Source organism: Pipistrellus kuhlii, unplaced genomic scaffold (assembly GCF_014108245.1).
Source record: "Pipistrellus kuhlii isolate mPipKuh1 unplaced genomic scaffold, mPipKuh1.p scaffold_m20_p_62, whole genome shotgun sequence".
Lineage (NCBI taxonomy): Eukaryota > Metazoa > Chordata > Mammalia > Chiroptera > Vespertilionidae > Pipistrellus > Pipistrellus kuhlii.
Genome location: NW_023425565.1, coordinates 1,295,457 through 1,322,911, shown reverse-complemented (window position 1 = coordinate 1,322,911; position 27,455 = coordinate 1,295,457). Strand labels below are relative to the sequence as shown.

The window sequence follows — 27,455 nt, the reverse complement described above, 5'->3', positions numbered from 1 at the left end:
CAACATGCCATATTTTGTTTGCCCACTCATTAGGACTCTTTCCATTTTCTGGCTGTTATGAAGAATGCTATGAATATGAATGTATGTTCTTGTATAGACCTAATGTTTTCAGTTCTCTTTAGCTTATATCTAGGTGTGAAACTGCCAAGACATATCGTAATTGTTTAACTTTTTGAGAAACTGCCTAAATTTTTTCCATAGCTGTAGCCTTATTTTCTGTTATTCCAGCAGTGAATGAGGATTCCAGTTTCTCTAAGCCCTCACTCCTTATTACTATTATTGCATTATAGGAAAGCCTACTGGATAGGAAGTAGTAATTCTTGTGGTTTCATTTGCATTTTCCTAATGATTATGTTAAGCATGTGCTTAATGTGCATTTTTTATATTTCCTCAGAGAGCTGTCTATTCATCTTTTGCCCAATGTATAATTGCCTTTTTTATTAAGTTGAAAGATATTTATATATTCCACAAGCTCCTTCTGTTATATAATTTGAAAAAATTTCTCCCATTCTGTGGACTTTTTATTTTCATGTTATCCGAAACACACTTTTAATTCTAGAGAAGTCCAGTTTATCTATTTTTTGTTGCTTTTTTACTTGAGCTTTAGATGTCATGTCTAAGAAACCACTACCTTCCTGCCAGCATGGTTCATAGTTGAGTATCTATCCATACACCCAGAGGTCCCAGGTTCAATTCCCAGTAGAGGGTCATGGAGGAGGCAGCCCATCGGGGTTTCTCTCTCATCCATATTTCTACTTCTCTCTCCATCTTTCTTCCTTTCTCTCTGAAAATCAATAAAAACGTATTAATAAAAAAAGAAAGAAACCACTACCTTAAACAAAGTTGTTAATTTTTAGCTCCTACATTTAGATCATTGATCCAATTATTTGTATACACAGTGCAGAATAGGGATACATGGTCTTTTTATTTTTAAAAATATATATTTTATTGATTTTTTACAGAAAGGAAGAGAGAGGGACAGAGAGCTAGAAACATCGATGAGAATCATCGATCAGCTGCCTCCTGCACACCCCCCACTGGGGATGAGGCCCCAACCAAGGTACATGCCCTTGACCGGAATCAAACCCAGGACCTTTCAGTCTGCAGGCCGACGCTCTATCCACTGAGCCAAACTGGTTTCAGCTGGTCTTTTTATTTTATCTATTTATTAGAAGCCCACTAAATACATGCCCTTTCACAGTCCGGAAGCTCTCAAGGGATGTCCAACTGATGGTTTAGGCCCACTCCCCCGGTGTCGGACTTCCTTAGCGCAGATATGGAGGTTGGAGAGGCTCCCGCCACAGCTGCTGTGCTCACCAGCCCTGCTCCTGCAGTGAGCATCTGGCCCCTGGTGGTCGTGTGCATCATAGCTGTTTATTAAGCCGTTCAGTCAAATTGCTGATTAGCCTTTTATTATACAGGATTTTAAAAAATGATTTAGAGTCAAGTTTTATTTTGGAGAAGAAATAAATATGACTGGGAATAGGATAAGAATGATGAATTTCTTGTTTCCATTTCTTGGGGATGGTGATATATGGCTATTTTTAAATTATTGCAAAACTTGTGTCCAAATCACATTTTTCACCAATTTTTTATCTACAATGTAACATTTAGTAATTGTAGACAACATGCTTCTAAAAGTAAACAAACAAACAAAAATCTTGGGAGATCCTTAGACCTAACCCTAACACTAGCCCTAGCCCTAGCCCTAACCCTAACTCTAGCTCTAACCCTAACTCTAGCCTTAGCCCTAACCCTAACCATAGCCCTAAAAAAAACCAACAAAAAAACAACTTGGGAATTCTATCTAATCCTATATAATAAAAGGCTAATATGCAAATTGACCAAACGACAGAAAAACTGATACTGTGTTTCCCCAAAAATAAGACATCCTCCAAAAGTAAGACCTAGTGCATAGAAAAATAAGACATTCCCTGAAAATAAGAGCTAGCGCATCTTTGGGAGCAAAAATTAATATAAGACACTGTCTTATTTTCGGGGAAACAGGGTAGCTATGACATGCACTAACCACCAAGTGGCAGGTGCTCAATGCAGGAGCTGCCCCCTGGTGGTCAATGTGCTCCCACAGGGGGAACACCGCTTAGCCAGAAGCCGGGCTCACAGCTGGAGAGCGCAGTGGTGGTGGCATGAGCCTCTGCTGCAGTGCTAAGGATGGCTGACTGGCGGCTTAGGACCACTCCCCGAAGGCTCCCAGACTGCAAGAGCGTGCAAGCCAGGTTGAGGGACCCTCTGAGTGCACAATTTTGTGCACCAGGTCTCTAGTGATAATATAAATTCAATAATAATTTTAAAAATCTCAAAATAGGTTAAGAATTAGCCTTCGCAGTCTTGCCTCAGGGATGAAGCATCAGCCTATGGACTGAAAGGTTCCAGGCTTGATTCTGTTCAAGGGCATATGCCCGTGTTGTGGTCCCCAGCGGGCAGAGCCAATCAATGATTCTCTCTCACTGATTTTCATTCTCTCTCTTCCTTCCTCTCTAAAATTAACAACAAAAAAATATTTTTAAAAATACCTACAATCACAAGACAGAAAGCACCCATTTTGAAATAACCTCATCTCTTTAATCTCATTTGTTACACTTCAATCACAGTAAGTTGCTATTGAGGGATGAGATCTACACATTTTTTTTAAGCTAAAAGATGAGAATCTCACATTCAAATACAATAATTATCAGCTCATTCCAATTTCCTATTTTATCCTTTTTATTGCTTATTTGTGGTTTTCAGATAGGACAAACCTTATAGTTAGCTGATTCAGTCTCTAGTGAGGTCTTAAAAGTATCTTATAAGAATTCTGCTAATAGCCGAAACTGGTTTGGCTCAGTGGATAGAGCATCGGTCTGCGGAATGAAAGGTCCCAGGTTCGATTCCGGTCAAGGGCATGTACATTGGTTGCGGACACATCCCCCGTGGGGGGTGTGCAGGAGGCAGCTGGGTTGATGTATCTCTCATCGACGTTTCTAGCTCTCTATCTCTCTCCCTTCCTTTCTGTGGAAAATCAATAAAATATGTTAAAAAAAAAAAAAAGAATTCTGCTAATAATCTCATGACTATCTGGTTGAGTATCCTCGCATCCATTCCCCCTCAAGGCCCAAGTAGTCTTTCTTCATAATCCTATTTAGGTTGGTGACCAGATTTCCAAGCCAACAGCAGATTAGAAGGGGACAGAATAGGTGACGATGAGAAAACAAGAGAAGATGGAAAACCTTAACAACTCAATAACACAGAAGTCTGGGGTTTCTGACTAGAAATCCCGAAAACATCAAAACCTAATCACAGAGATTGAGCCATGTAACCAAAACAAAAAGTTTGTTACAAGAGATTTTTTTTCTTGCCATTATTTTTGAGATGCAACAGTTTTATAGAGGGGAAAGAAAGCCTTTAATTTACTATCCCTTTCTGAGTAGAGTGTGCCATTAAAGGGTCTTAAACAGAAGTTAAAAGCATTTTGGATCCTGCGCTCTCGTTACAACCTAGTCCTTCAGGGTCCTACTTGTTCAGTACCTCATCTCAGGACCAGATCTTTAGCTACCAACACATTTATCCCGGTCACTTCCCTGATTGCCAGGTCTGTGGGAGCCACTGGAGCAGTCTGGCCAGCCCCCTCAGAAGGGGCGCCAGCACCTGCGTTCTAACCAGGCCTCCGGGGTTCGCAAGTACCTGGAGGGGGTGGAGGGGCTTTGCAGATGTTCTGACCACAGGAATGCCTAGCTGAACTTTTTTTTTTTTTTAAATCCTCGCTCGAGGATATTTTTCCATTGATTTCTAGAGAAAGTGGGAAGGGAGGGAAAGAGAGACTGAGAGAGGGAAACATGGGCACCCCAGCCGGGGCGGGGTAGGCGAAGCAACGGAGGGAAGTGCCCTTGACCAGGAATGTCCGCGCCTGGCCCACCGGCCAGGGCTTTTCTTTTCTTTATTTTTATTTATTTATTTATTTATTTTTAGAAAATGAGACTTATGAAGTTGGCTCATAACTTTGGTAACATTGTTTAGGGGGTTACTACTGCCCAAAAGATTAAAAATCACTGCATTATTATGCCAGACACCAAGACCTCAACTCCTACCGATTAGCTCAAGGCCCCAGCCCCGTCGCAGCGGAGAAGCCGCCTCCTCCCAGCTCCAAGCCCGCGCCCCGGCCGCGCCGCGCCGCGCGCCGCTCGTGGTTCCGACGGGACCCGGGCTTCCCAGTGCCTCCCTCCCTCCCAGCCGCGCCCCGGCTGCCGCCGCGCCGCTGAGAAGGGGCGCTCCAGGGCTGCGACCGCGGCCCGGCTCCGCTCCTGCCCGCGGAGCCCTCGCGCTGTCCCCCCGGGAGCAGGCAGCGCGCACCTGAGCGCGGCCAGGAGACACTCACCCGCCGCACCGAGGCCGCCGGGAGCCGGAGCCGCACACGAGGCGCCCGCAGTGCGAGGTGAGGCCGGGCGTGCCGCGAGCTGAGGGCGTCACCGCACCGGCCAATCAGCGCGTGAGGGCGGGCTGTAGGCAACAAACCCAACGCCGATTGGATGCCCTGGGCGCTGTCAGGCCCCGCGGTGCGTGCTGGGAAGACAGCTGGCGACTCCGCTGTGGGGGGCGGCGGTGACAGTCACGCCGAGCTCCGTGCTGCCTCCACCTGGGAGTCGTCACTCGGTGCTCCCTCCCGGTGAGGGACCGGCCACGCCCCGCAGCGGCCTCGGGAGCTGTGCCGTGGGCTGTGAGCTCAACCCCCACGCAGCCGGGCTCCAGGGCTGCTCCAGTCCCCGGGAGCCGGGAAACGCAGAGGCCGGAACACAGGTTCGCCTGCCGGAACTGTCTCTGGAGGTGGCTCACCACAAGCAGCATTTTTGCCCTGTCCGGGTACTCAGTTTGATTAGAGTCTCATCCCCATAAACTAACATTACAGGTTCCATCCCTGCTCAGAGCACAGACAAGAATTAACCAATGATTTATAAGTAAGTAGAATAATAAATCAATGTTTCTATCTCTAAAGTGAATAATTTAAAAATCGACCTTTCAAAAAAGCTGCACTTTACCAGGCAGCTGGACAATCCTGGTGCACACTCCAATTCCTGACTCGCTGATCTGAAGAGATCCTGCTGTTTCTCAGAAAAAGGTGGAGGCCACTTGTGCGGGGCCAGCACAGCAAGAGTTTGGCAAGCCTGAGGGAGGGATGCAAAGGATTAAAGGAAAGACAGACAATAAGCTGGGTCCAGGTGGATCATCTGTGCCTGGATGAGGCCACAGAGACATCCAAAAGCCAGAGGTAAACAAGGTAGTGGTCACCATGGTTACAATGTTCTTGTGAGTTTCACTTGTTTTGGCAGCACTTGCTGCACCTCCCACAGCCCATTAGCTACCCAGGAAGGATCTATGGGGTTCATAAAGTCAAGCTTAATTATGCTAAGCGGGCTCTGCCCTCCAGGCTGGGACTTATTTGTGGCTCTGCCACTGGTCAGTCCCAGGCTAAGCCCTATAGCCGCTCCTGATAGCCACTATGCTATGTCTGGAAGGAGCTGGAGTAGGGTGGTCAGGGGTGTTCCAGGGACGCTTCCCCTTTTGTGTCCTTCAGTGCCACCTCAAGAGTGTTAGGTTTGATTAAATAATTGAATGGATATCCCCTCCCCTGGCAACAACCTTTACACCAACATTCCCTTTTGCTCAGTACTTGCTAAGACCACTATCTTTCCCCTGAGGACCCACCCTGAGAATTTTCTGCCCAGAAAAAGCCCACCTAGAGTCCTTTAAAACTTGGGACTCCCCACCCCTGGGGGCTAGCACCATTTTGGGGCTCAGCCCATCTGGTTTCCAGATGACCGAATAAATTCACAATTCTTTACCTCTTTGGGCCTCATGTGTTCCTCCTTCAGCGACCCTAACATTTGGTGCCAAAACCTGGGAGGGTTCCATGGGGAAGGGGAGCCATCGCCCCAGCTTGGATCACCCTGAGTTTGCTACTCAAAGAGCAGTAGGCGCGGCAGCTCCACTTGGGCTTACCTCCAGATCCGACTTGGGTGACTTGTGGGGTCGAACCCTGGGTTCAAAATAAGACCACCGGAGGCTGATAATTTATTAAAAAAGTAAACAAGGATTTATTGAGCTGGCCAGGGCAGGTGCAAGAGTACCACACGCAGGCGGACCCTACACGACTGTGAGGCTTTAGGGGCAGGTAGTTCTTTTTAAAGGTTCTGAGAAGGAAAACCCTCATTTTACAACAAACTGTTGTTTGGAATTTTCTGTTCTTCCTAGATAAAATGTTGCTTTCTAGTTTGCTTTAGCCTGTTTAAAGAATGATGAAGACAAACCTAGCTGTCTGACCTTGCAGGCCGGAGACCAGACATGCCCACAATCTCAATACCATGCCAGGTGCACTTTTCTTAATTGGACAGAACAGCATTGTTTTCGAGGCCAGCATCGAGATAACCACTAAGTGTACATAGGGCTGGCTCTTTAATGAAAAACAAAGTTCTGCCTGTAACCTTGCCCAGAACTTGAACTCATCCTCCCTAAGCCCGTTGCACGATGAACAAAGCAAGTAAGTGAAGGTCGAAGTCAGAATAGCAGGGTTAAAATTCAAACAGTAGTTTTTACCCAAGTATGATTGCTACCATATTTCAGTGACATGATTGCCAGCCTGGATTAGGCCTCCCTCCCCTAAGGGCCCTCCTCAACCAGCCAAGGAAGATGCCAGGTGGGGACCACTCCTTCCCATTGCTGACCCCCCAGTCAACACTGCTTCATTTCAGCTCAGGGAGATGATAATTGGATCACACTACCGGATTTCTTTTTTTTAAAATATATTATTTTATTGATTTTGTACAGAGAGGAAGGGAGAGAGATAGAGAGCTAGAAACATTGATGAGAGAGTCATCGATCAGCTGCCTCTTGTACACCCCCTACTGGGGATGTGCCCACAACCAAGGTACATGCCCTTGACCGGAATCGAACCCGGGTCCCTTCAGTCCCCAAGCCAACGCTCTATCCATTGAGCCAAACCAGTCTTGGCCACACTACCGGATTTCTGATTTGCTCTCATCTCAGACAAAAGATCTAGCGCTAGGAAAGAAATCCTCTTCAGTTTGGCTTCGCCCTGGGACCAGGTCCCACCGTCTTCCTTGTCACAAGGGACGCCTGCCACATGGATTAGACTGTCCTCCTCTCTCCAGAGCCTGACAAGATGATGGGGATGCCCTCCCTCTAGTCTTGTTCCCTGGATCTCCCTTTGTTGCTTACCTCCTCTTCCTAATTTATACCATAGGGAATTTTTTTCCATCACCCCAGAAAACACTCCTCTGGGAGGTCTCCTCCATAATCTGAAACTCAGCCTTTCCATGGAGGTTGGGACAAAGCACCTTATCCACAAGATAAGTTAGACCATGATTCACACTGGCCAGAGATTTTAACATTCTCCAGGACTTAATTTCTGTCACCGCAATGGGAAGTTGTCAGAGATCTCCTATCCCCAGGCCTTCTTTGCAGTCTGCAATTACCCTTCTCTCTCCTTAACAAGCCCCCCTCTTGCTTGTTCCCAGACAGCCCAGTGTCCAGCCCCCCGTCCTGCCCTTCTGAGAGGTGACCAGAGCCAAGAGAATTGTCCAGGTACACATCCCATTTTCTATTTCCATCCTCGCACAGATTGAGAGGCACGACCCCACCGCCTTTACTAAGGAATCTGAGTACATGACCTGACCTGGCATGATGTCTGTGTCATCCTGTCCTCTCTCACCACAGAGGAGCAGCACGTCTGGCTAGCAGCTCATGACCATGCCATGCCCTCCACAGAGATGATGCTGACATGGTCCCCCAAACTGATGTGAGATTGGACTATTAGGTTAATTCAGGGCACTGGCTTTGTACCCATAGAATCAACTGACTCATTGCCAGACCCCACCTGCCCAGAGGGAATCCTTCTGAACACCTATTTTATATCCCAATAAGCCCCCAATATATGCTGCAAATTTCAGAGAGACAGGTTCACAAACCCTTCAAAAAGACCTTGTTAACCTGCCCTTTAAGGTCTTTAATAGAGGCGGAGACAGGATAGTCACCGAATGGGCCATCCTGGAAATGGACTCACTGGCTGCAGCAGAGCCACACCCACTACACCACAAGGAGATGAACAGTCCCCAGGAGTCTGACCAAATTGGTTTCTGTAAGAAGTGACTACTGGGGAGATAACCTGTTACGCAGGAATAGATAATGTGTAAATGAAATACACAAGGTGGACGGTGGATTCTTTATCCTGCTGAGTGGTTGTTTCCATTTCCTGTGAATTTTGAATACTGGAAACACGGGACTGACTCTTAGTTCCTTGGACCAGGTTTATTAAAAAATTGTGCGCTAAGCACCCTCTGTGTGCTAGACAGGATTCTAGGCAGTGGGGACATAATGAACAAAGACAACATTTCAGCCCTCATTAAGTTTATATTCAATCAAGATGTAAATCAATAAATGCTTAATTTCAGATATACACATTGTTTCAATGATAATCCCTTGGGATTTATACATAATTTTTAAAAAATATATATTTTATTGATTTTTTTTTTACAGAGAGGGAGAGGGATATAGTTAGAAACATCGATAGAAGAGAAACATTGACCAGCTGCCTCCTGCACACCTCCCACCGGGTATGCCTGCAACCAATGTACATGCCCTTGACTGGAACTGAACCTGGGACCTTTCAGTCCGCAGGATGATGCTCTATCCACTGAGCCAAACTGGTTTCGGCCAACACATTTTTTTCTTTTTAATGTTATATTTTTAACTGATTTTTAGAGACAGAAAGGGAGAGAAACATTGGTGTGAGGGAGACATCAATTGGTTGCCTCCTTCATAGATCATGACTGAGGATCGAACCTGCAACCTGGGTATGTGCCCTGACAGGGAATCAAATGGAGACCTTTTGATGCATGAGACCATGTTCAATCAACTAAGCCACACAAGCCAAGGCTAACATACTTTTGTACAGAGCCAAGTTTGATAGGATTGTCTTCATTCTTGTCCCATTTAGTAAGGTATTAAATTTGCCTCCCTATAGGGACTTAGGGTCCTACTCCTGTGATTATGTCCTAGGAGTAGGTCCTACTCCTACTCCTTTCAAACACTTGGATTTCCCTTAAGCCTCTGCTCTAACTAGAATTGTGGGATTGATGGGCTTGCCTCTACCAATTCCCGGAGGAGGAGGATAGGAAGACTCTATTTGCTGTCCTTTTCTGGTCTTCCCAGAACTCTCCTAGAACGTTGGTCTGGAATGTCCTGCATTTCAGTTCGTTACTTACCTGAAAGCAAGTTTAAAACTCAAGTTTGACTTGTGTTCAATCTCTTAAAACAAAAAACACAGAATGGAGGTAAAGTGTACTTGGCACAATCCAAAATAATCAAGTAGCCAAAGTTTATGCAAAACCTAACGTGAGAACCACAATTGCTCTGACCCATATATTTTATAATTTAAAAAATATATATTTATTGATTTTAGAGAGGAAGGGAGAGGTAGAGACAGACAGAAACATCAATGATGAAAAGGAATCATTGATTGGCCACCTTCTGCACACCCCACACTGGGGATTGAGCCCGCATGCGCCCTGACCAGGAATCCAAACTGTGACCTCCTGGTTCATAGGTTGACGCTCAACCCCTGAGCCACGCTGAGCCATATATTTATAAAAGGCTTTGTGTAAACCTTGCATCAGAAGATGCCCATTCGTCACTGAGGATGGGGGGCAACAAAATTATATACAAAAAGTTTTCTTCTTTTTGAGGGACTATCATGTGCTTCATTAAAAAAAAAAGTTCAGTTTAATTTTTTTGAAGTACTTAGGTAGAAATAGAGAGAATCTACAGAAAAACATAGCAATAACAAACAGAAGGGTATCCATTAGCCAGATTTTGTTAGCTAAAATTATTTTCTAGTTCACCCAATTTCCACAGGTGAATTTTGTTCACAATCAGTATCAAAACACATAATTATACTTTTTATTTTGGCTTCACTCTCCTTTTGGCATCTTTATGTTTCTTCCGGCAATCCTATAAAAACATAAAAGTAAATGTAAGTTATTTTCAGCGAGTTCAGTAACCATACAGTAAAAGTTAGTGTCATGGTTGTGGAGACCACTGTGGAAGTGTTCACCTGGAATGAACAGGGACAATTCAAACGGTGGGTGCTAAGTGTGATATCAGAAACTCACAGGGGTCTTTCAGAAGTCCCTGACTCCCTGCTACTTAATGAAGTCTGGAACTCGGACCAGGGACTGGATTAAGACGGTCTTGTCTCTTCACTTGTATCTTGTGTGTGGCATCAAACAACCTCAAAGTTCCCTCCAGCATTGTAATTCTAAGCATTTAAATCATGTTCTCAGTCGTCATTCTTTCTGTCTTATATTTCATACCTTATGCCATTATTCTTTTTCTTTCTTTCTTCTTTTCTTTTTTAAAATATTCTAGCCCTAGCTGCTTTGGCTCAATGAACAGAGCATAAGTCTGTGGACTGAAGGGCACATGCCTGGGTTGCGGGCTTGATCAACAGTAGGGGAAAGCAGGAGGCAGCCAATCAATGATTCTTTCTCATCATTGATGTTTCTATCCCTTTCTCCCTCTCCCTTCCTTTCTGTAAAAAAATCAATAAAATATATATGTTTTTAAATATATTTTATTGCTTTTAAAGAGAAAGGGAGAGGGATGTAGAGTTAGAAACATCAATCAGCTGCTTCCTGTACACCACCAATTGGGGATGTCGAACCTGGAACCTTCAGTCCACAGGCTGATGCTCTATTCACTGGGCCAAACCGGTTATGGCATGCCAGTATTCTTACAAAAGGCATATATTAATACAAAGATAACAAAGTATCTATTTATGCAGACAATGCGAAAATGCAAATACTCACCATCCGCAGGTTGTTTGTTCTGGCCTCCCAAGAATTCCTACTAATATTACTTCCCATTCCTCTCCAGAATAAGTCAGAACCTACTCAGGGAAGATAAAGCAAGATAAGAAAACAAATTACTATAAAAAAGGGTACTCTTCTACTGCTGACATTTTCAAGGTCTTTAATTCTAGTTAAGACACACAGAAACAACCATGAATTTATGCTAATTTTTCAAGTTTGTTATTTTTAAGTAATTTTTATTTTTTCAATAGCATTTCACATACATTATATTAGTTTCAAGTATATACCCTGGTGATTAGACCTATAACTTCTTAAGTGACCATCCTGATAAAACTGGTACCCATTTAACATCAAAGTTACTAGTGTCAAATACATTACATCCCAGTGACTATATTGTAACACATATTTCACCCATTGCCCCAACATCCATCCCATCTAGCAACTATCAAAATGTTTTCTGCATCTATGAGTCTGTTTCTTTTCTTTTCTTTTTGGCCTCTGGTAAAAGCTGGAAGACCGGCTGGACAGATTGAAAGAGTTGTAAGCACTTATGAGTCTGTTTCTGTTCTGCTTGTTCATTTATTTTGTTTTTTCAGATTCAATTAATTGTTGGTATGCATTTATTGCATTTTATTGTTCATATTTTTTATTTTAAAAACTTTCTCTAGTTAAAGAAGCCCTTTAACATTTCATGTAATATTGGTCTTGTTTGGGAAGCTCTTTATCTGTCCTTTAAGTCTAAATGATAGTTTTGCTGGATAGAGTATCTTGGTTGTAGGATCTTTTTGGTGTTATGGAGCATATTACAGATGTCCTCCATTTTCTCAACATTTCCCTCCTCAAACCTGCCCCAGTCCCATTCCAGGAAATCACCACATTACTATCTTTGTCTGTGGGCCATCTATATAGTCATATACATTATTTGGTTAAACTCTTCCCTTACCTCTGAGATTCATCACTCTGTTCTATGCTTCCATGTCTCTGGACCTATTTTGTTTGTCAGTGTATTTTGTTCATTACATTCCACATAGAAATGAAGTCACATGATACTTGTCTTTGTCTGACTGGCTTATTTTGCTTAGCATAATACTCTCCAGGTCCATTCAAGTTGTCACAAAGAATAGGAGATCCGTGTTTATTTACAACTGCTTAATACTCCATTGTGTAAATGTACCATAGCTATTTTATCCACTCATCTACTGATGGGCACCTGGGCTGTTTCCAGCTCAACACTGCTATGAACATAGGGATACATATTCATTGATTCCTGTTTCAGGATTCTTTTTTCTTTTTTTAATTTTTAAAAAATATATTTTATTGACTTTTTACAGAGAGGAAGAGAGAGGGATAGAGAGTTAGAAACATCGATGAGAGAGAGTCATTGATCAGCTGCCTCCTGCACACCTCCTACTGAGGATGTGCCCGCAACCAAGGTACATGCCCTTGACCGGAATCGAACCTGGGACCCCTCAGTCCGCAGGCAGACACTCTATCCACTGAGCCAAAATGGTTTTGGCCTGTTTCAGGATTCTTAGGACATAGTACCAGCAGTGGCTTGCTGGGTCAAATGTCAGTTCCATTTTTTGTTTTTTAAGGAAATTTCATACTGTTTTCCACTATGGCTGTCCCAGTCTGCATTCCCACCAGCAATGGACTAAGTTTCCCTTTCCTCCACATCCTCCCCAGTAACTGTTACTTTTTGCAACCTACTGCAAGTGTGAGTTGATACCTCATTGTCATATCTGTTGACTAGTGATGTTGAGCATTTTTTCACATTTCTTGGCCATCCATATGTCCACTTTGGAGAGTTTATATTCAGGTTCTTTACCCATTCCACCTTCCTTTTGTTGACTTGTAAAGTTCTTTATATATTTTGGGAATTAACCTGCTAACTCCTGTATCATTGACAATTACGTTCTCACATTTGGTTCCCTTTGCATTTTGAGGATGGTTTCTTTTGCCATGCAGCAGTTTTGTTTGATATAGTCCATTAATTTTTTCCTTTGTTTCTCTTGCCTTAGGAGATGTACCAGTGAAAATTCTGGTACATGAGATGTCTGAGATTTTACTGCCTAGTTTGCTTCTAAGATTTTTATAGTTTTGTGTCTTTTTTTTTTTTTAATATATTTTATTGATTTTTTTTTTGCCCCCCTCCCTCCCTCCCACAGATCCCCTCCCTCCCCAGAGTTTTGTGTCCATTGGTTGTACTTATATGCATGTATAAAAGTACTTCGGTTGATCTCTTATCTCCCCCAGATCTTCCTCCCCTCCCCGCTGTAATTTGACAGTCTACTTGTTGATATACTGTCTCTATATCTATTATTATCTTTATTATCCACAAATGAGTGAGGTCATGTGGTGTTTCTCTTTCATTGATTGGCTTATTTCACTCAGCATGATGTTCTCCAATTCCATCCAGGTTGCTGCAAATGATGAGAATTCCTTCTTTTTTATGGCAGCATAGTATTCCATTGTGTAGATGTACCATAGTTTTTGGATCCAATCATCTGCTGATGGACACTTAGGCTGTTTCCAAATTCTGGCTATTGTAGATTGTGCTGCTATGAACATAGGGGTGCATATATCCTTTCTGATTGGTGTTTCTAGTTTCTTGTATAGTTTTGTGTCTTACATTTCAGTGTTTCACCGAATATGAGTTTGTATTCGTGTGCATGGTTTAAGTTTGTGGTGTCTTATATTTTTGTGGTTGCATGTACCTGTCCAATTTTCCAATACCATTTATTAAACAGATAATCTTTACTCCATTGTATGCTCTTACCTCCTTTGTACAATACAATTAGACCAAAAAGACATGGGTTTAGAACCAAGATGGCGGCATAGGTAAACTCCTAACTGTAGCCTCACAAAACAATTTCAAAAAATACAAATAAAATATGAAGTGGACATTACCCAGAACTACAGGAAAGTTGACTGACTGGAAACTCTACAACTAGAAGGAAAGAGAAAACCAGAAGGAAAATCAGAGGAGCTATAAAAGCCTGAGGAATGGAGACACGGTGTGCACGTGGAGAGAGGACGGAGTCGGAGAGGAGGGGCGGCTGAGTGCCTGGTTGCCGTTCCCTAGTGGGAAGGAGGTAAAAGCTCCGGATTGTGTTGAACCCCAGTTCCGGGCTCGTTGGGGGAGAGACTAGACTGTCTGGTAGTGGGCGAAACTCGAGGGCACCTTTCTCTTAAAGGTGCTTGCAGTGAGTACTGAAGGACACTGAGGAACACTGAGACTCAGGAACCTAATAGGGTGGAACTGATGGGAAGCCAGGGCTGTAGGCTTCACTTTGAAACTCTGCCCCATCCAAGCTGAGCACAGAGGCCTTTGCAATTTTCCAAGTCTAGTCGAATAAGGCTGTCTCCCGGCATAGACACAGCTGATACTCACAGCCAATTGGCCTGGAGGTCAATTCCTCCCAGTGATACCAACAACAATCAAGACTTAACTACAACAAGGCTGTACACACAGTCCAAAAAGGGGTGCACCAAGAGTGTCCACCTCAGGTAACTGGGAGACTGACCCACTGAACCATATAGGACACCTTAGCACACAAAGCCACCACCAACTCAGGGAAGCAGCGAAAATGCCGAGACAAGGAAACAGATCACAAATGAAAGAAATGGACAACAATTAACTGGTTAGAGTTCAAAACCACGGTTAAAGGTTTTTCAAGAATTTCCTAGAAAAGGCTGATGAAATAAATGAGACCTCTGAGGATGTGAAAAGAGATCAACTAGAAATAAAGAATACATTGTCTGAAATAAAAAATATTATACAGAGTCCTAAAAACAGAGTGGACCTATCAGGATCTCCAGCAGCCTCAGTCTCAATCCCTACTGGCCCTTAAAGGCTTAAGTTATGGGGAATTTTCTTCCTAACACTGGAACCCTGGGCTGAGGGGTTGGATGCAGGACTGTGACTCCTCAATCCAAAGGGAGGATCCCCGCATCTACAATATTCCTCCAGATTTTTATCCATAAGTGGGTGTGGGACCAGCCAATTCTGTCTCCATCCCTGCCACCAGTATTGATTTGGCTTCTCTATATCCTTAGTTGTAGGACTGCTGTTCAACTAAATTTCAGGGGGTTCTGAATGATGGTTATTCTGTAGTCCAGCTGTATCTGAGATGGGGCTGTCAGAAGATATGAGTACCTATGCCACTAACTTAGATCAAAACAATAGGTGTGATTCGGGTCTCCCTTCAGGCAGCTCCTGCACTCCCAGCAGGAATCCCTGGGCACACTTCCCTGTGTAGCTGGAAGAATTATAGCTATTAAAAAAATATTTTGTCTTTATTTTACAAAATGGAAATGTAGAATTGTAAGGATTTTATTGTTTGTATACCATTTACTATTATGTAACTTTTATGGTTTATGTTTGTGCTAGGCTTTAAGAAATGAGGTTTCAGTCGAAACCGGTTTGGCTCAGTGGATAGAGCATCGCCCTGCGGACTGAAAGATCCCAGGTTTGATTCCGGTCAAAGGCATGTACCTTGGTTGTGGACAAATCCCCAGTAGGGAGCGTGCAAGAGGCAGCTAATTGATGGTTCTTTCTCATCGATGTTTCTAACTCTCTATCCCTCTCTCTTCCTCTCTGCAAAAAAAAAAAAAAAAAAAAAAAAAAAAAATATATATATATATATATAAAATTATTATTTTTTTTTAAAAAGAAAGAAAAAAGAAATGAGGTTTCACCTGAATTTTTAGGTAACAAAATAATAGGAGTGCTGTGTCTAGCATCTTCCCAAGTCCTTGAAACTAAAAAGACCTGTTGATGATAATAAATGAGGGAGGTGATAAAAGGAAACTCTCAGCCCTGTAGAACTTTAATGTCAACATGCATCAGTCTAACAGAGAAGGCTAAGCCAGACGACACTGCAGAGAGTCAGGATTTGTGCCGAAGAGTTCTTACCTGGATGCATGTGATTGTATCAGAATGTGCAGTGGTGACTTAAAAAAAATTGACTTACCGAGAAGTCTTTCATCACTATTAGAGAAAAAAAAAAATCTAGTGGTCTCTTTCGCAGGTAATGATACTTCTCTGGAAAGACAGAGAGAGAGAGAGAGAGAGAGAGAGAGAGAGAGAGAGAGAGAGAGAGAGAGAGAGAGAGAGAGAGAAACAGACATATATTGGTTAATTTCTATATTTGAGAAGTATTTACATTGAAAACATAAATTAACTGTTCCTCAAATATATTTGTGTTTTGCTTATTTTGCTGAGATAAAGTAACCCGATGTTCTTTCTAGTCAATATTCTTCTCTTCTTTTGAAAGCTTTGATGATGAAGACTGTGTAAGCATACCACACTCTTTCTTCCCCACGCTGGATGCTGATCCTGGATGCTAGCTACTCCATTTATCAATATTTCCATGGATTGGCAGCCAGCCAGCCATACTATCTTCTTTCCAGACTAGAGACTTCAGTGTTAGGCTCCCTTGCCTGTGAATAGCATAACCTCCACCCAGTACTAGCCGTATTTCAAGAAAAGAAAATATGCTCATTACAAAAAAGCTACAGAGCTCTCTAAATAAGCTGAGAGGAGAAAATTAAGTTGTCTTAAAACAATAAGCTTCAATTTTTCTAAAATATTTCTAAAGCATATCAAACTCAAGGTATTTTGCATTATGAAATATACCTGTTAAGAAACAATTTGCTTACCCTAGGCTGGACTTCCTGTCATCTGTTTCTTCAGTAACATCTTCTTCTTCGGAACTGCTGTCTTGGAAACGAGGGGCTACATGCCAGGCAGTCTTACCAGATTTCACTATCTCAACTGCATAGGTCTCTGTATCACCATGACCACAAAAGATGACAGGGATGTAATGAATAACCAAGTATTTGTAAACACACTCATTTCATTATTTTCACCATGTTAGTATATGTCTACACTTACAATATCTTAATCATTAAGAATAGGTAGTATCGGAGGAGATCCAAGATGGTGGCATAGGTAAACATTAAACTGCTACTGTGCACAACAATTTCAAAACTACAACTAAAAGACAAAACGTCTATCACCCAGAACCACGGGAAGCCTACTGAGTGGAAGTTCTACAACTAGACAGAAAGAGAAAAGAACAATTTTGGCATAAGCGCTGAAAAACTGAGGTATGGCACACACACAATACAGGCTGGCGGTGGATCCTGGCATGTGGGGAGCATTGCTTTCTTCAATCCGAAGGGAGACAAGCTCCCAATCTCTCTGAAATCCAGTTTCTGGGGAGAAGCTGGACTGACTGCCATTGGGTCAGAAAGTGAGGGTGGCTTGCTTGTAGAGTAGCAAGCAAGAATAATTGTTTGCTGTGCTGAGGCGCGAGACGCAGGGACGTGGTTGGAGAGACAGAGAGGGCTCACTGCCAACCATCACTGTTTGCCACGCCCTTGCCTAGTGACACCGAGACCCGTCCCCGCACAATCTACAAACATATCCAAGCTCCAAGCAGTCACTTTTGCATATGAAAGGCCTTTTCTATTGCAGTTTAACCTAGCAAACTTGCAACTTGGTGCAGACAGCTCCAAAGCCTCCAAGCTCCAAGCAGGGAGGAGAGTACTGTAGCTCCTACAGGGTGGCCTCAGACAGTAGCTGAACTGCACCCCATTGGAGATCCAGAAGCCAGTGTACCTAGTGGCCAGTGTGAGACACCAGATTTCAACTCTTCACATCCATAAGTGACACATTTGTGAGGTGAACTTAGTGAGCACCAAAACCCCAATGAAACAAAGCCTGCAGCATAAGTGTGTCTCCAGCACAGTAGTTCTTCCATTATACACACAAAGAGTTCTCATAGCCAATTGACCTGGAAGTCAGTTCCTCCCAGTGTACCAACAGCAATCAAGGCTTAACCACACCAAGACTTTGCCCTCAGCCCACAAAGGGGTGTACCAAGAGCAACCACCTCAGGTCATTGGGGAAGCTGAGTTACTCGCCCCTATAGGTCACGACCACACAAAGCCACTCCATGACCACAGGGCAGCAGCCAAAATGCGGAGACAAAGAAGCATGCCGCAAATGGGAGAGATGGAGGAAAGTAAACTACTGGACAACACAAGAGTTCAGAATCACATTTATAAGGTTACTCAAGAATCTTCTAAAAACCGCTGAGAAACTTGAAGAGACCTTCAAGGAACTTAATGAGAATATAAAAAAAAAGAAAAAAAAAAAAAAAAGGACCAGTCAGAAATTACGTGTACACTGTCTGAAATAAAGAATATACAAAAACTCAATTGTAGATCAATGTACCCCAAGAATCAAACCAAAGATCTGGAATATGAGAAAGCAAAAAACACCCAACCAGAGAGGCAGAAAGAAAGAAGAATCCAAAAGTGTGAGTATAGTGTAAGGAGCCACTGGGATGGCTTTAAGTGCACCAAGATCCAGAAGAAGAGAGAGCGCAGGATATTGAAGGCCTATTGGAAGAAATAATGACAGGAAACTTCCCCTACTCAGTGAAAGAAATAGACTTATAAGTTCAGGAAACGCACAGAACCTCAAACAAGAGGAATCCAAAGAGGACCACACCAAGTCACATCATAATTAAAATGCCAAGGGCAAAAGACAAAGAGAAAATCCTGAAAGCAGCAAGAGAAAAACAGTTAGTTACATACAAGGGAGTACCCATAGGACTGTCATTTGATTTCTCAACAGAAACTATGCAGGCCAGAAGGGAGTGGCAAGAAATATTCAAAGTGATGAACAGCAAGAACCTTTTTAAAAAATATATATATATTTTATTGATTATTTACAGAGAGGAAAGGAAAGGGATAGAGAGGTAGAAATATAGATGAGAGAGAAAAACATCAATCAGCTGCCTCCTGCACACCCTCTACTGGGGATATACCTGCAACTAAAGTACATGCCCTTGACTGGAATTGAACCTGGGACTTTTCAGTCCACAGGCCGATGCTTTATCCACTAAGCCAAACCAGTTAAGGCTGAACAGCAAGAACCTACAACCAAGATTACTCTACCCAGCAAAGCTATCATTCAGAATTGAAGGTCAGATAAAGAGATTCACAGAAAAGAAAAAGCTAAAGGAATTCATGACCACCAAACCAGAATTACATGAAATGCTGAAGGGTGAAGAGTGAAGGAAGTAGAGGAGGAGGAGGAGGAGAAGAAGAAAGAAGAAGAAAGAAGAAGAAGAAAAAGAAGACGAAACTAAGTGAATAAAAAATCTGAAGAACAGAATGGACTGGTGAATATAATAAAATTAGGGACATAGAAAGGGAGTGGACTGACAATTCTCAGGGGGCTAGGGGTCTGAGGGGTGGGGAAAGAGATTGGACAAAAATCTTAAACCTATGGATGAAGACAGTGGTGGTGGTGGGGGTAAAGGCATGGGATGGGGAGGGAAATCAGGTGGAGGGGAGCTATTGGGAGGGCAAAGAGGAACACTTGTAATAATATGAACAATAAAGATTTATTATAAAAAGAAAGAAACAGCTGAAACTGGTTTGGCTCTGTGGATAGAGTTGGTCTGTGGACTGGAAGGTCCCGGGTTCGATTCTGGTCAAGGGCATGTACCTTGGTTGTGGGTACATCCCTGGTAGGGGGTGTGCAGGAGGCAGCTGATCGATGATTCTCTCTCATCGATATTTCTAACTCTCTATCCCTCTATCTTCCTCTCTGTGAAAAATCAATAAAATATATATTAAAAAAAAAAAACAGGACTTAAGGGGAGAATCCAAGATGGCTGCTCGGGTAGGCAACTAGCTGCAGCCGCACACAACAATTTCAACAAAATACAACTAAAATATAAAATGGACATTACCCAGAACTACAGGAAAGTCGACTGACTGGAAATTCTACAACAAGCAGCAAGGAGAAAACTGGAAGGAAGCGCGGAGGAGCTGTAAAAGCCCAAGGTACGGAGACACGCGGCGCACGCGGAGAGGACAGAGCCGGAGAGGAGGGAGGCCGAGTGCCTGGCTGGCGGTCCCAAGCAGGAAGGAGAAAAAAGCTCCGACTGTGCTGGGCCCAGCTCCAACTGCTCTGAACCCCAATTCTCGGCCAGACCCCGGGGACCCAGGCTCATCCATAGGGAGCCGGGCTGTAAGGCGGGACTCCGGGGAAGCGGCGAAAGGAGGTCCCGGAGGCGCGCACACTACGCGCAGAGAAGGGCCGGCCGGTTGTGCCGCGGGATTGCCCTGATGGGAAGGAGACGGGCTCCAGACTGCTCTGAACGCCACTTCCAATCCCACTACCAACTGAACTGAACCCCAATACCAGACTCATATGGGGAGAGCATAGATAGTTTGGCAGCAGGCGAAAATCGAGGGCACCTTTCTCTCAGAGGCGCTCGCAACAAGTACTGAAGGACCCTGAGTCTCAGGAGTCGCATAGGGCGGGGCTGACAGAAGCCAAGGCTGTAGGCTCCACCCTGAAACCCCGCCCCATCAGGAAAGCTGCCTGCGAAAATGCCTAAACCAAATAGATCACAAACGAAATAAATGGAGGACAAAAAGTGACTGGATATAGAGTTCAAAACCACACTTATAAGGTTGTTCAAGAATCTCCTAGAAAAGGCCGATAAAATAAACAAGACCTATGAGGATATGAAAAGGGATCAACTAGAAATAATAAGGGATCAACAAGAAATAAAGAATACATTGTCTGAAATAAAAAATATTTTATGGAGTCCTAAAAACAGAATGGAAGATCGCAAGAATCAAATCAAAGATTTGGAACATAAAGAGCCAGAAGACACTCCTCCGTAGATGCAAGAAGGCCAGAGAATCCAGAAAGTTGAAGATAATGTAAGAAACCTCTGGGACAACTTCAAGTGAACCAACATCAGAATTATGGGGGTCCCAGAAGATGAGAGAGAGCAAGATACCGAAAACATACTGAAAGAAATAGTGACAGAAAACTTTCCCCACCTGGTGAAAGAATTAGACTTACAAGTCCAGGAAGCGCACAGAACTCCAAACAAAAGGAATCCAAAGAGGACCACACCAAGACAAATCATAATTAAGATTCCAAGAGCAAAAGACAAAGAGAGAATATTAAAAGAAGCAAGAGCAAAGAAGGTAGTTGCCTATAAAGGAGCATCTATACGATTGTCAGCTGATTTCTCAACAGAAACCATGCAGGCCAGACGGGAATGGCAAGAAATATTCAAGGTGATGAATAGCAAGAACCTACAGCCAAAGATAATCTATCCAGCAAAGCTATCACTCAGATTCGAAGGTCAGATAAAGAGCTTCAGTAATAAAAAAAAGCTAAAGGAGTTTATCACCACCAAACCAGAATTATATGAATTGCTGAAGGGGGTTCTTTCAGAAGAGAAAGTAAATAAAGATAAAAATTATGAACAACAGCCGAGACCGGTTTGGCTCAGTGGATAGAGCGTTGGCTTGGGGACTGAAGGGCCCGGGTTCGATTCCGGTCAAGGGCATGTAACTTGGTTGCGGGCATATCCCCAGTAGGGGGTGTGTGCAAGAGGCAGCTGATCGATGGCTCTCTCTCATCGATGTTTCTGACTCTCTGTCTCTCTCCCTTCCTCTCTGTACAAAATCAATGGAATATATTTAAAAAAAAAAAATTATGAACAACAAATACGTAACTATCAACAAGTGAATCTAAAAACCAAGGAAACTAAAAAAAAATCTGAGGAACAATATTAACTGTTGAATATAATAGAATCAGAGGTATGGAAGGGGAGTGAACTGTTTATTCTTGGGGAAAAGGGGAGAGGGGGATGTGGGAAGAGACTGAACATAAACTGTGCACCTATGGATGAGGACAATGGGGGGTGGGGAAAGGGCAGAGGATGGGGTGAGAAGGGGGGGGGAAGGAACATTTGTAATAATATGAACAATAAAAATTTATTAAAAAAACAAAACAAAAAAAAAAACAAAGCTATTTAAAGTAAAAAAGAAAAAGAAAAAGAAAAAAAAGAATAGGTAGTATCATTTGAGATATTTAAATATTAACAGAGAAGGTACTATCATTTTTTTGGCATTGCTAGAGTAAACTGATAAGGAACATAGCAATATTATAAAAAGATATTAAAACTAGAAGTTTATGAATGGGCATCATAGTTTAAAAAACAAACAAGGTAAGTGTTGTACCTGTGCTAGCATGAGAAGCCTTCAACAGAACCCACTGTAGTGAAACCAGATTTCCTGCCTGTCTATTCATAAACTAGAGGCCCAGTACATGAAATTTGTCCATGTGGGGGTGGGGAGGGGGAATCCCCTCAGCCCAGCCTGCACCCTCTCCAATCTGGGAACCCTTGGGTAGACATCCCTCTCATAATCCAGGACTGCTGGCTTTTAATGGCTCACCTGCCTGCCTGTTTGGTCATCCCTTACTTTCCCCCTCTGCTGGCCTAGTTGCCCCAACTAACCCCCCACCCCCAAGCCTGGTCGCCCCCAATGGCCTCCCCGCCAGCCTAACCACCCTCAATTATCCCCCCCTCCCTCCTGCTAGTCTGGTCATTCCCAGCTGCACCCCAAGTCAGCCTAGTCATCCCTTCCCGCGCCCCTGCAGGCCTGGTCACCACCCGCAGCCTGCTGTTCAGTAGTTTGGTCATTCCTCACTAACCCCCCTATTGGCCTGGTTGTAGACAGCCATCTTGTGAGGGTTTGAGGGTAATTTACATATTACTTCTTTATATAGGATGAGGGAAGAGACATATGTGTACACTTTCAATTTTCAAAACCTCTTTCTAGAACTGCTAAAAAAGCTACTACTATAAGCTGAGAACATTTACTCCATGACCCCAAAACATTTCAAGTACTTAAAGAACATCTCCCAAGTTGCTGAAGTATTTTAGTACTTATTTTAAGACCTTTTTCTCACAGTTGGCTCCCATAAGTAGGATGAGATATGCAGGACATATACAATATTGTGTCTTATTTAGAATAATATTTGAAAAACTACTATAGTGTTGTATCTTCTATTGGAATACCACAGAGCTGGCATTTAACATTTAACAGCTAAATACATGGATGCTATTTTAACTGCTGATCTTTGTGTTTTTTTTTTGTTTTTTTTTTAATGTATTTTTATTGATTTTACTCAGAGAGGAATTGAGAGGGACAGAGAGTTAGAAACGCCAATGAGAGAGAAACAGCGACCAGCAGCCTCTTGCACCCCCACTGGGGATGTGCCTGCAACCAAGGTACATGCCCTTGACCGGAATCGAACCTGGGACCTTTCAGTCTGCAGACCGATGCTCTATCCATTGAGCCAAACCAGTTTTGGCTAACTGCTGATCTTTAAATAGAATCCACTGTAGTTAGGTGTGGATGAATTCTCCTCTATCCTACTTTTCACAATGAAGTTCCAGAAAAGCTGCACTTCCAATCTGAACACTAGGTAAAGAGTAGCCGTAAAGAACAGGGTTGTTTTATTTTATTTTTTAAATATATATATTTTTATACATTTCAGATAGGGAGGAAGAAGGAGAAAGAGACTGAAACATCAATGATGAGAAAGAATCACTGATTGGCTGCCTCCTGCACACATCCTACTAGGGATCGAGCCCACAACCCAGGCAGTGCCCTTGACCAGAATAGAACCTGGGACCCTTTATTTCCAAGGTGGACAGTCTAAACACTAAGCCAAACCAGCTAGGGCAAAGGAATAGGGGTTTTAGCTTTTGTGCCATGTTGGCCTTCAGCAGTAACCTCCTGAGCTGGAATAACAATACTGGTACTGGGATTTTTCTCTATGTTCTGGCAAAGCATCAAGGATAAAGTTTGAAACAACTGGGATATCCATGAAATAGCACATTTACATAAAGCCAAGGTTACCCATTTCTTCCTTTCTCCTAATAAGTCATGGCTTCTCCAACAGCAATTAAGATATGAAACTATTTATTTATTAAAAAATTTTAAAAAATTGATTTCAGGGAGGAAGGGAGGAGATAAAAACATTGATGATGAGAGGGGATCACTGATCCACTGCCTTCTCCATGCCCTACAATGGGGATAGAACTCACAACCTGGGCATGTTCCCTTAACAGGAATTGAACCTGGGACCCTTCAGTATGCAGGCCGATGCTCTATCCATTGAGTCAAACTGGCTAGGTCAAGATATGAAATTATTTAAATATATGACTTAGTATATACCTCTTCAACAGAAGGTATGCTGCACATTATTCTTTAGCTTCCCTTCATATGCTAGAAGTTTGCTCCCTTTAAGCAGAAACAATGTTCTACTGTGTTAAATACAGCTCCAGGAACATTGCATTTATGGTCATGTGATATAGGACCTACTGTTTATCTAGGTGCAAGAAAGAATAGTTTTCTATATTACACTTAATGTAGGCTCAGTCAGTTAAGTTTAAACTGCCTAGAATGAAATAGTAAAAAAATAAAAAATAAATAAAAAATACCTTCTTTTACATCTTTTGTGTCTGAATCAAAAAAGGAAAACGTGAACCCGCTGGGCTGCTCGGCCCCCGTCACTGGAGCTGCAGAGACATGGCCTTCCTTTGCTTTCTCTTCCTCACAGTCCACATGGGGCACGTCCTTCTGTTCACTGTTATCTTTTGTGGTTTGGAATATTTCTTTTAAGTCCGTTGTGATGTTATAATACATCTCTTTCGACACCGTCGGTAGCTTCTCAGCTTCCTCTCTTTTCTTCTTTCGCTTTGCTTTGCTGTATTGACATAGACATGCGCACCACAATGAAACAGTCAGTTTTTGGACAGTCTCCAGGCATCCAGAAAGTAAAACAACACGGATTACTTTACTCCCATCCTTCCAAAAACCAGTAGGACCCACATATATAAAAGTCTACTTATAACAGCACAGCCATGTCTACCTCTTAACCTGCCAACTATGATTCAGAAATTACACCTACGATAATAGCTTTGAGTAAGAAAACTCACTTAATGTGCCTCAGTTATCTCATCTGTAAAATGAACATGTTAAGCCAGGTGACTTCTAAGGCTTTTTCCCAGTTCTAAAATTCTGTAACTTTTACAAAACTGGTGTAAAAGAATTTAGGTATAATTCTGTTTTAAAAATGAATTATAAATATGCTAAGTCTAGTTTGTTTCGGGATAAAATTTGTATATTACCATAGACCTGCTCTAAATTTAGGAATATCCTTTTCTCTTTGATCTTAGATAAATTTTCTCTTTGATCTTAAAGTTACACGGCAGTTTCCAATATCAACTTCTTAGCAAATAAATATTAATATTCTTCTTCCTATTAGAGCTGACTCTATAAAACAGGAGTAATATTGGGCTAAATTTTTAATTATTTTACTAAAATAGTAAATGAACAAGATTTCTTAAATGATCATCTTATTGGTGGAGATTATCTCATAGTAAGAAATTTTTAATACTTCCAATCTAGCTACAATTTTTTTTAAATTATATTTTATTGACTTTTTACAGAGAGGAAGAGAGAGGAATAGAGAGTTAGAAACATCAATGAGAGAGAACCATCGATCAGCTGCCTCTTGCACACCCCCTACCTGGGATGTGCCCACAACCAAGGTACAGGCCCTTGACTGGAATTGAACCCGGGACCTTTCAGTCCGCAGGCCGACGCTCTATCCACTGAGCCAAACCAGTCTTGGCCAATCTAACTACAATTTAAGACGGCTATGCCTCCTATGAAAGCAAACTATAAAAAATGGCGTCCTTAAGACAGTCCTAAGTGATTATCATTGAGCTATGATGGAGTGGCTTTCAAGTGTTCCAAAGATACTTTAAAATCTTAAAAAAAAAAAATATATTTTATTGATTTTGTACAGAGAGGAAGGTAGAGAGATAGAGAGCCAGAAACATTGATGAGAGAGAGTCATCGATCAGCTGCCTCCTGCACACCCCCTACTGGGGATATGACCGCAACTAAGATACTTGCCCTTGCCCGGAATCGAACCCGGGACCCTTCAGTCCCCAAGCCTACGCTCCATCCATTGAGCCAAACCGGTCTTGGCCCAAAGATCCTTTGATACTTCTTTCTCTAAGAGGTGGGATGAATTCCCCCATTCCTTGAGTGTGGGCTGTACTCCACCTCTTTTCCTAATGAAATAAGACAGTTGTGATGGTGTGTGCCTACTGACACTAGGTGCATAGAAGGCTCATTGATTTCCTCCTTGCTCTTTCCCTTTTCTGGTCACTGCATTTGGGGAACAGCTGCCATGTTGTGAGGGAACTCAAACAGCTAAGTAGAGAGGCCAGCGAGGCAAGGAAGTGAGGCTTCCTGCCTACAGCCCTGTGCCTGATCCATCTTGCAAGCAGATCTCAAGCCCTCAGACACTATCGCCCTAGCTGACATCTGACTCCAACTTCGAGAACCCTGAGCCAGAACTCCTACTGGAGCACTCAAATTCCTGGCCAGAGAAATCTGAACCTAACATATGCTTGAGGGCTCAAGCTGCTGAGTTTTGAAGCAATTGTTAATACAGCAATACATCACTGGTACCGATTTGGGGACCTGGAAATAGGGCGCTTTTGTAACATAAAGCTAAAATGGAGAAGTGGCTTTAGAGCCCGAGGAATGGGCAGAAACTGGTAGGTCAGTGAGGGTGTTATCAAAAGCCGGAAGAGCCTTAAGAAGACTTACTAGGAACTACATGGGCACTGACAAGGCTGCAGGAAGGTCGTGTTGAAAAGTGAGTCTTGCCGGGACCGGTTTGGCTCAATGGATAGAGCGTCGGCTTGGGGACTGAAGGGTCCCGGGTTCGATTCCGGTCAAGGGCATGTACCTTGGTTGCGGGCATATCCCCAGTAGGGGGTGTGCAAGAGGCAGCTGATCGATGACTCTCTCTTATCGATGTTTCTAACTCCCTATCTCTCTCCCTTTCTCTCTGTATGAAAATCAATAAAATATATTTAAAAAAAAAGAAAAGTGAGTCTATTGGAAATGCAGGAAAGGAGATCCTCCTATGCAGCTACAGAAAGGTTAGTAACACTGTCACCTTTATTCATACGGGAAGTAGAAATGTATCTAATGAACAGGTGATCTAGCTAAGGAGATGTCCAGAAAGGTGGTGAAGTCATTTGCTGGTTTCTGCTTGCTGTTTACCATAAAATCTGAGCAGAGACAGTGAAACTAGAGAAAAAAAAATTGTCAGGAACTAGGATCACATGGTTTTGAAGATTCTTGATTTCAAGAAAATGATATGAAATTTAATAAATGGTTTCTAAGCAAAGATCAAATCTAAGACTCTCGGGAAAAGATAGTCTAAAGCAGCTGTTGGCAACTATGGCACACGGGCTAAATCCAGGTTGCTGAACCACAAGTTAAGAATATTTTTTATAGTTTAAAATGATTGGGAAAAGAACTAGAAGATGACTTTGTGACATTCATAAATTATATGTAGCAGACGTGTCTTTCTCATAGTTTTACTGAAATACAGGCACCCTCATTTGTAGAGTGAATTTACTGCAGCAGACCATCTGACCCTTAGCAGAAAGTATGCACACTCCATTCTACATATAAGACATTTGTCTTACAGCCTACAAGCTTCAACTTCACATAGCCCAGAAACTTCAGCTGTTCCGATAAGCCTCGAAAGGAGTTTGAAGATGATGTCTCTTAGCAGAAGACCACAGTAAAAAAAAAAAAAAAAAAAAGCTGACCTCAAAATGTGGCTTTTGT

The 27,455-nt window shown here is 42.7% G+C and overlaps 2 protein-coding genes across 6 annotated transcripts in view; both read right to left on the bottom strand.

Moving 5' to 3' along the window:
• IARS1 (isoleucyl-tRNA synthetase 1) overlaps window positions 1-4,494 on the bottom strand; it is a 97,728-nt gene extending 93,234 nt beyond the window's left edge. The window contains exon 1 of one of the 2 annotated variants that reach the window (XM_045575047.1): window positions 4,373-4,494. The gene's annotated coding sequence lies outside the window, so the exon portion shown is untranslated. The remainder of the gene's footprint in view (window positions 1-4,372) is intronic. The other variant, XM_036420099.2, reaches the window with a different exon arrangement.
• Window positions 4,495-9,746: 5,252 nt separating this feature from the next.
• The window catches only part of NOL8 (nucleolar protein 8), a 43,617-nt gene continuing 25,908 nt past the window's right edge, over window positions 9,747-27,455 (bottom strand). For 3 of the 4 annotated variants that reach the window (XM_045575048.1, XM_045575049.1, XM_036420103.1), the window contains 5 exons: window positions 24,230-24,495; window positions 16,542-16,668; window positions 15,854-15,924; window positions 10,875-10,957; window positions 9,747-10,017 (listed from right to left, as the gene is read on the bottom strand). In XM_045575048.1, the coding sequence (XP_045431004.1) occupies window positions 9,967-10,017; window positions 10,875-10,957; window positions 15,854-15,924; window positions 16,542-16,668; window positions 24,230-24,495 (598 nt within the window). In that variant the 3' untranslated portion in view covers window positions 9,747-9,966. The remainder of the gene's footprint in view (window positions 10,018-10,874; window positions 10,958-15,853; window positions 15,925-16,541; window positions 16,669-24,229; window positions 24,496-27,455) is intronic. The other variant, XM_036420102.2, reaches the window with a different exon arrangement.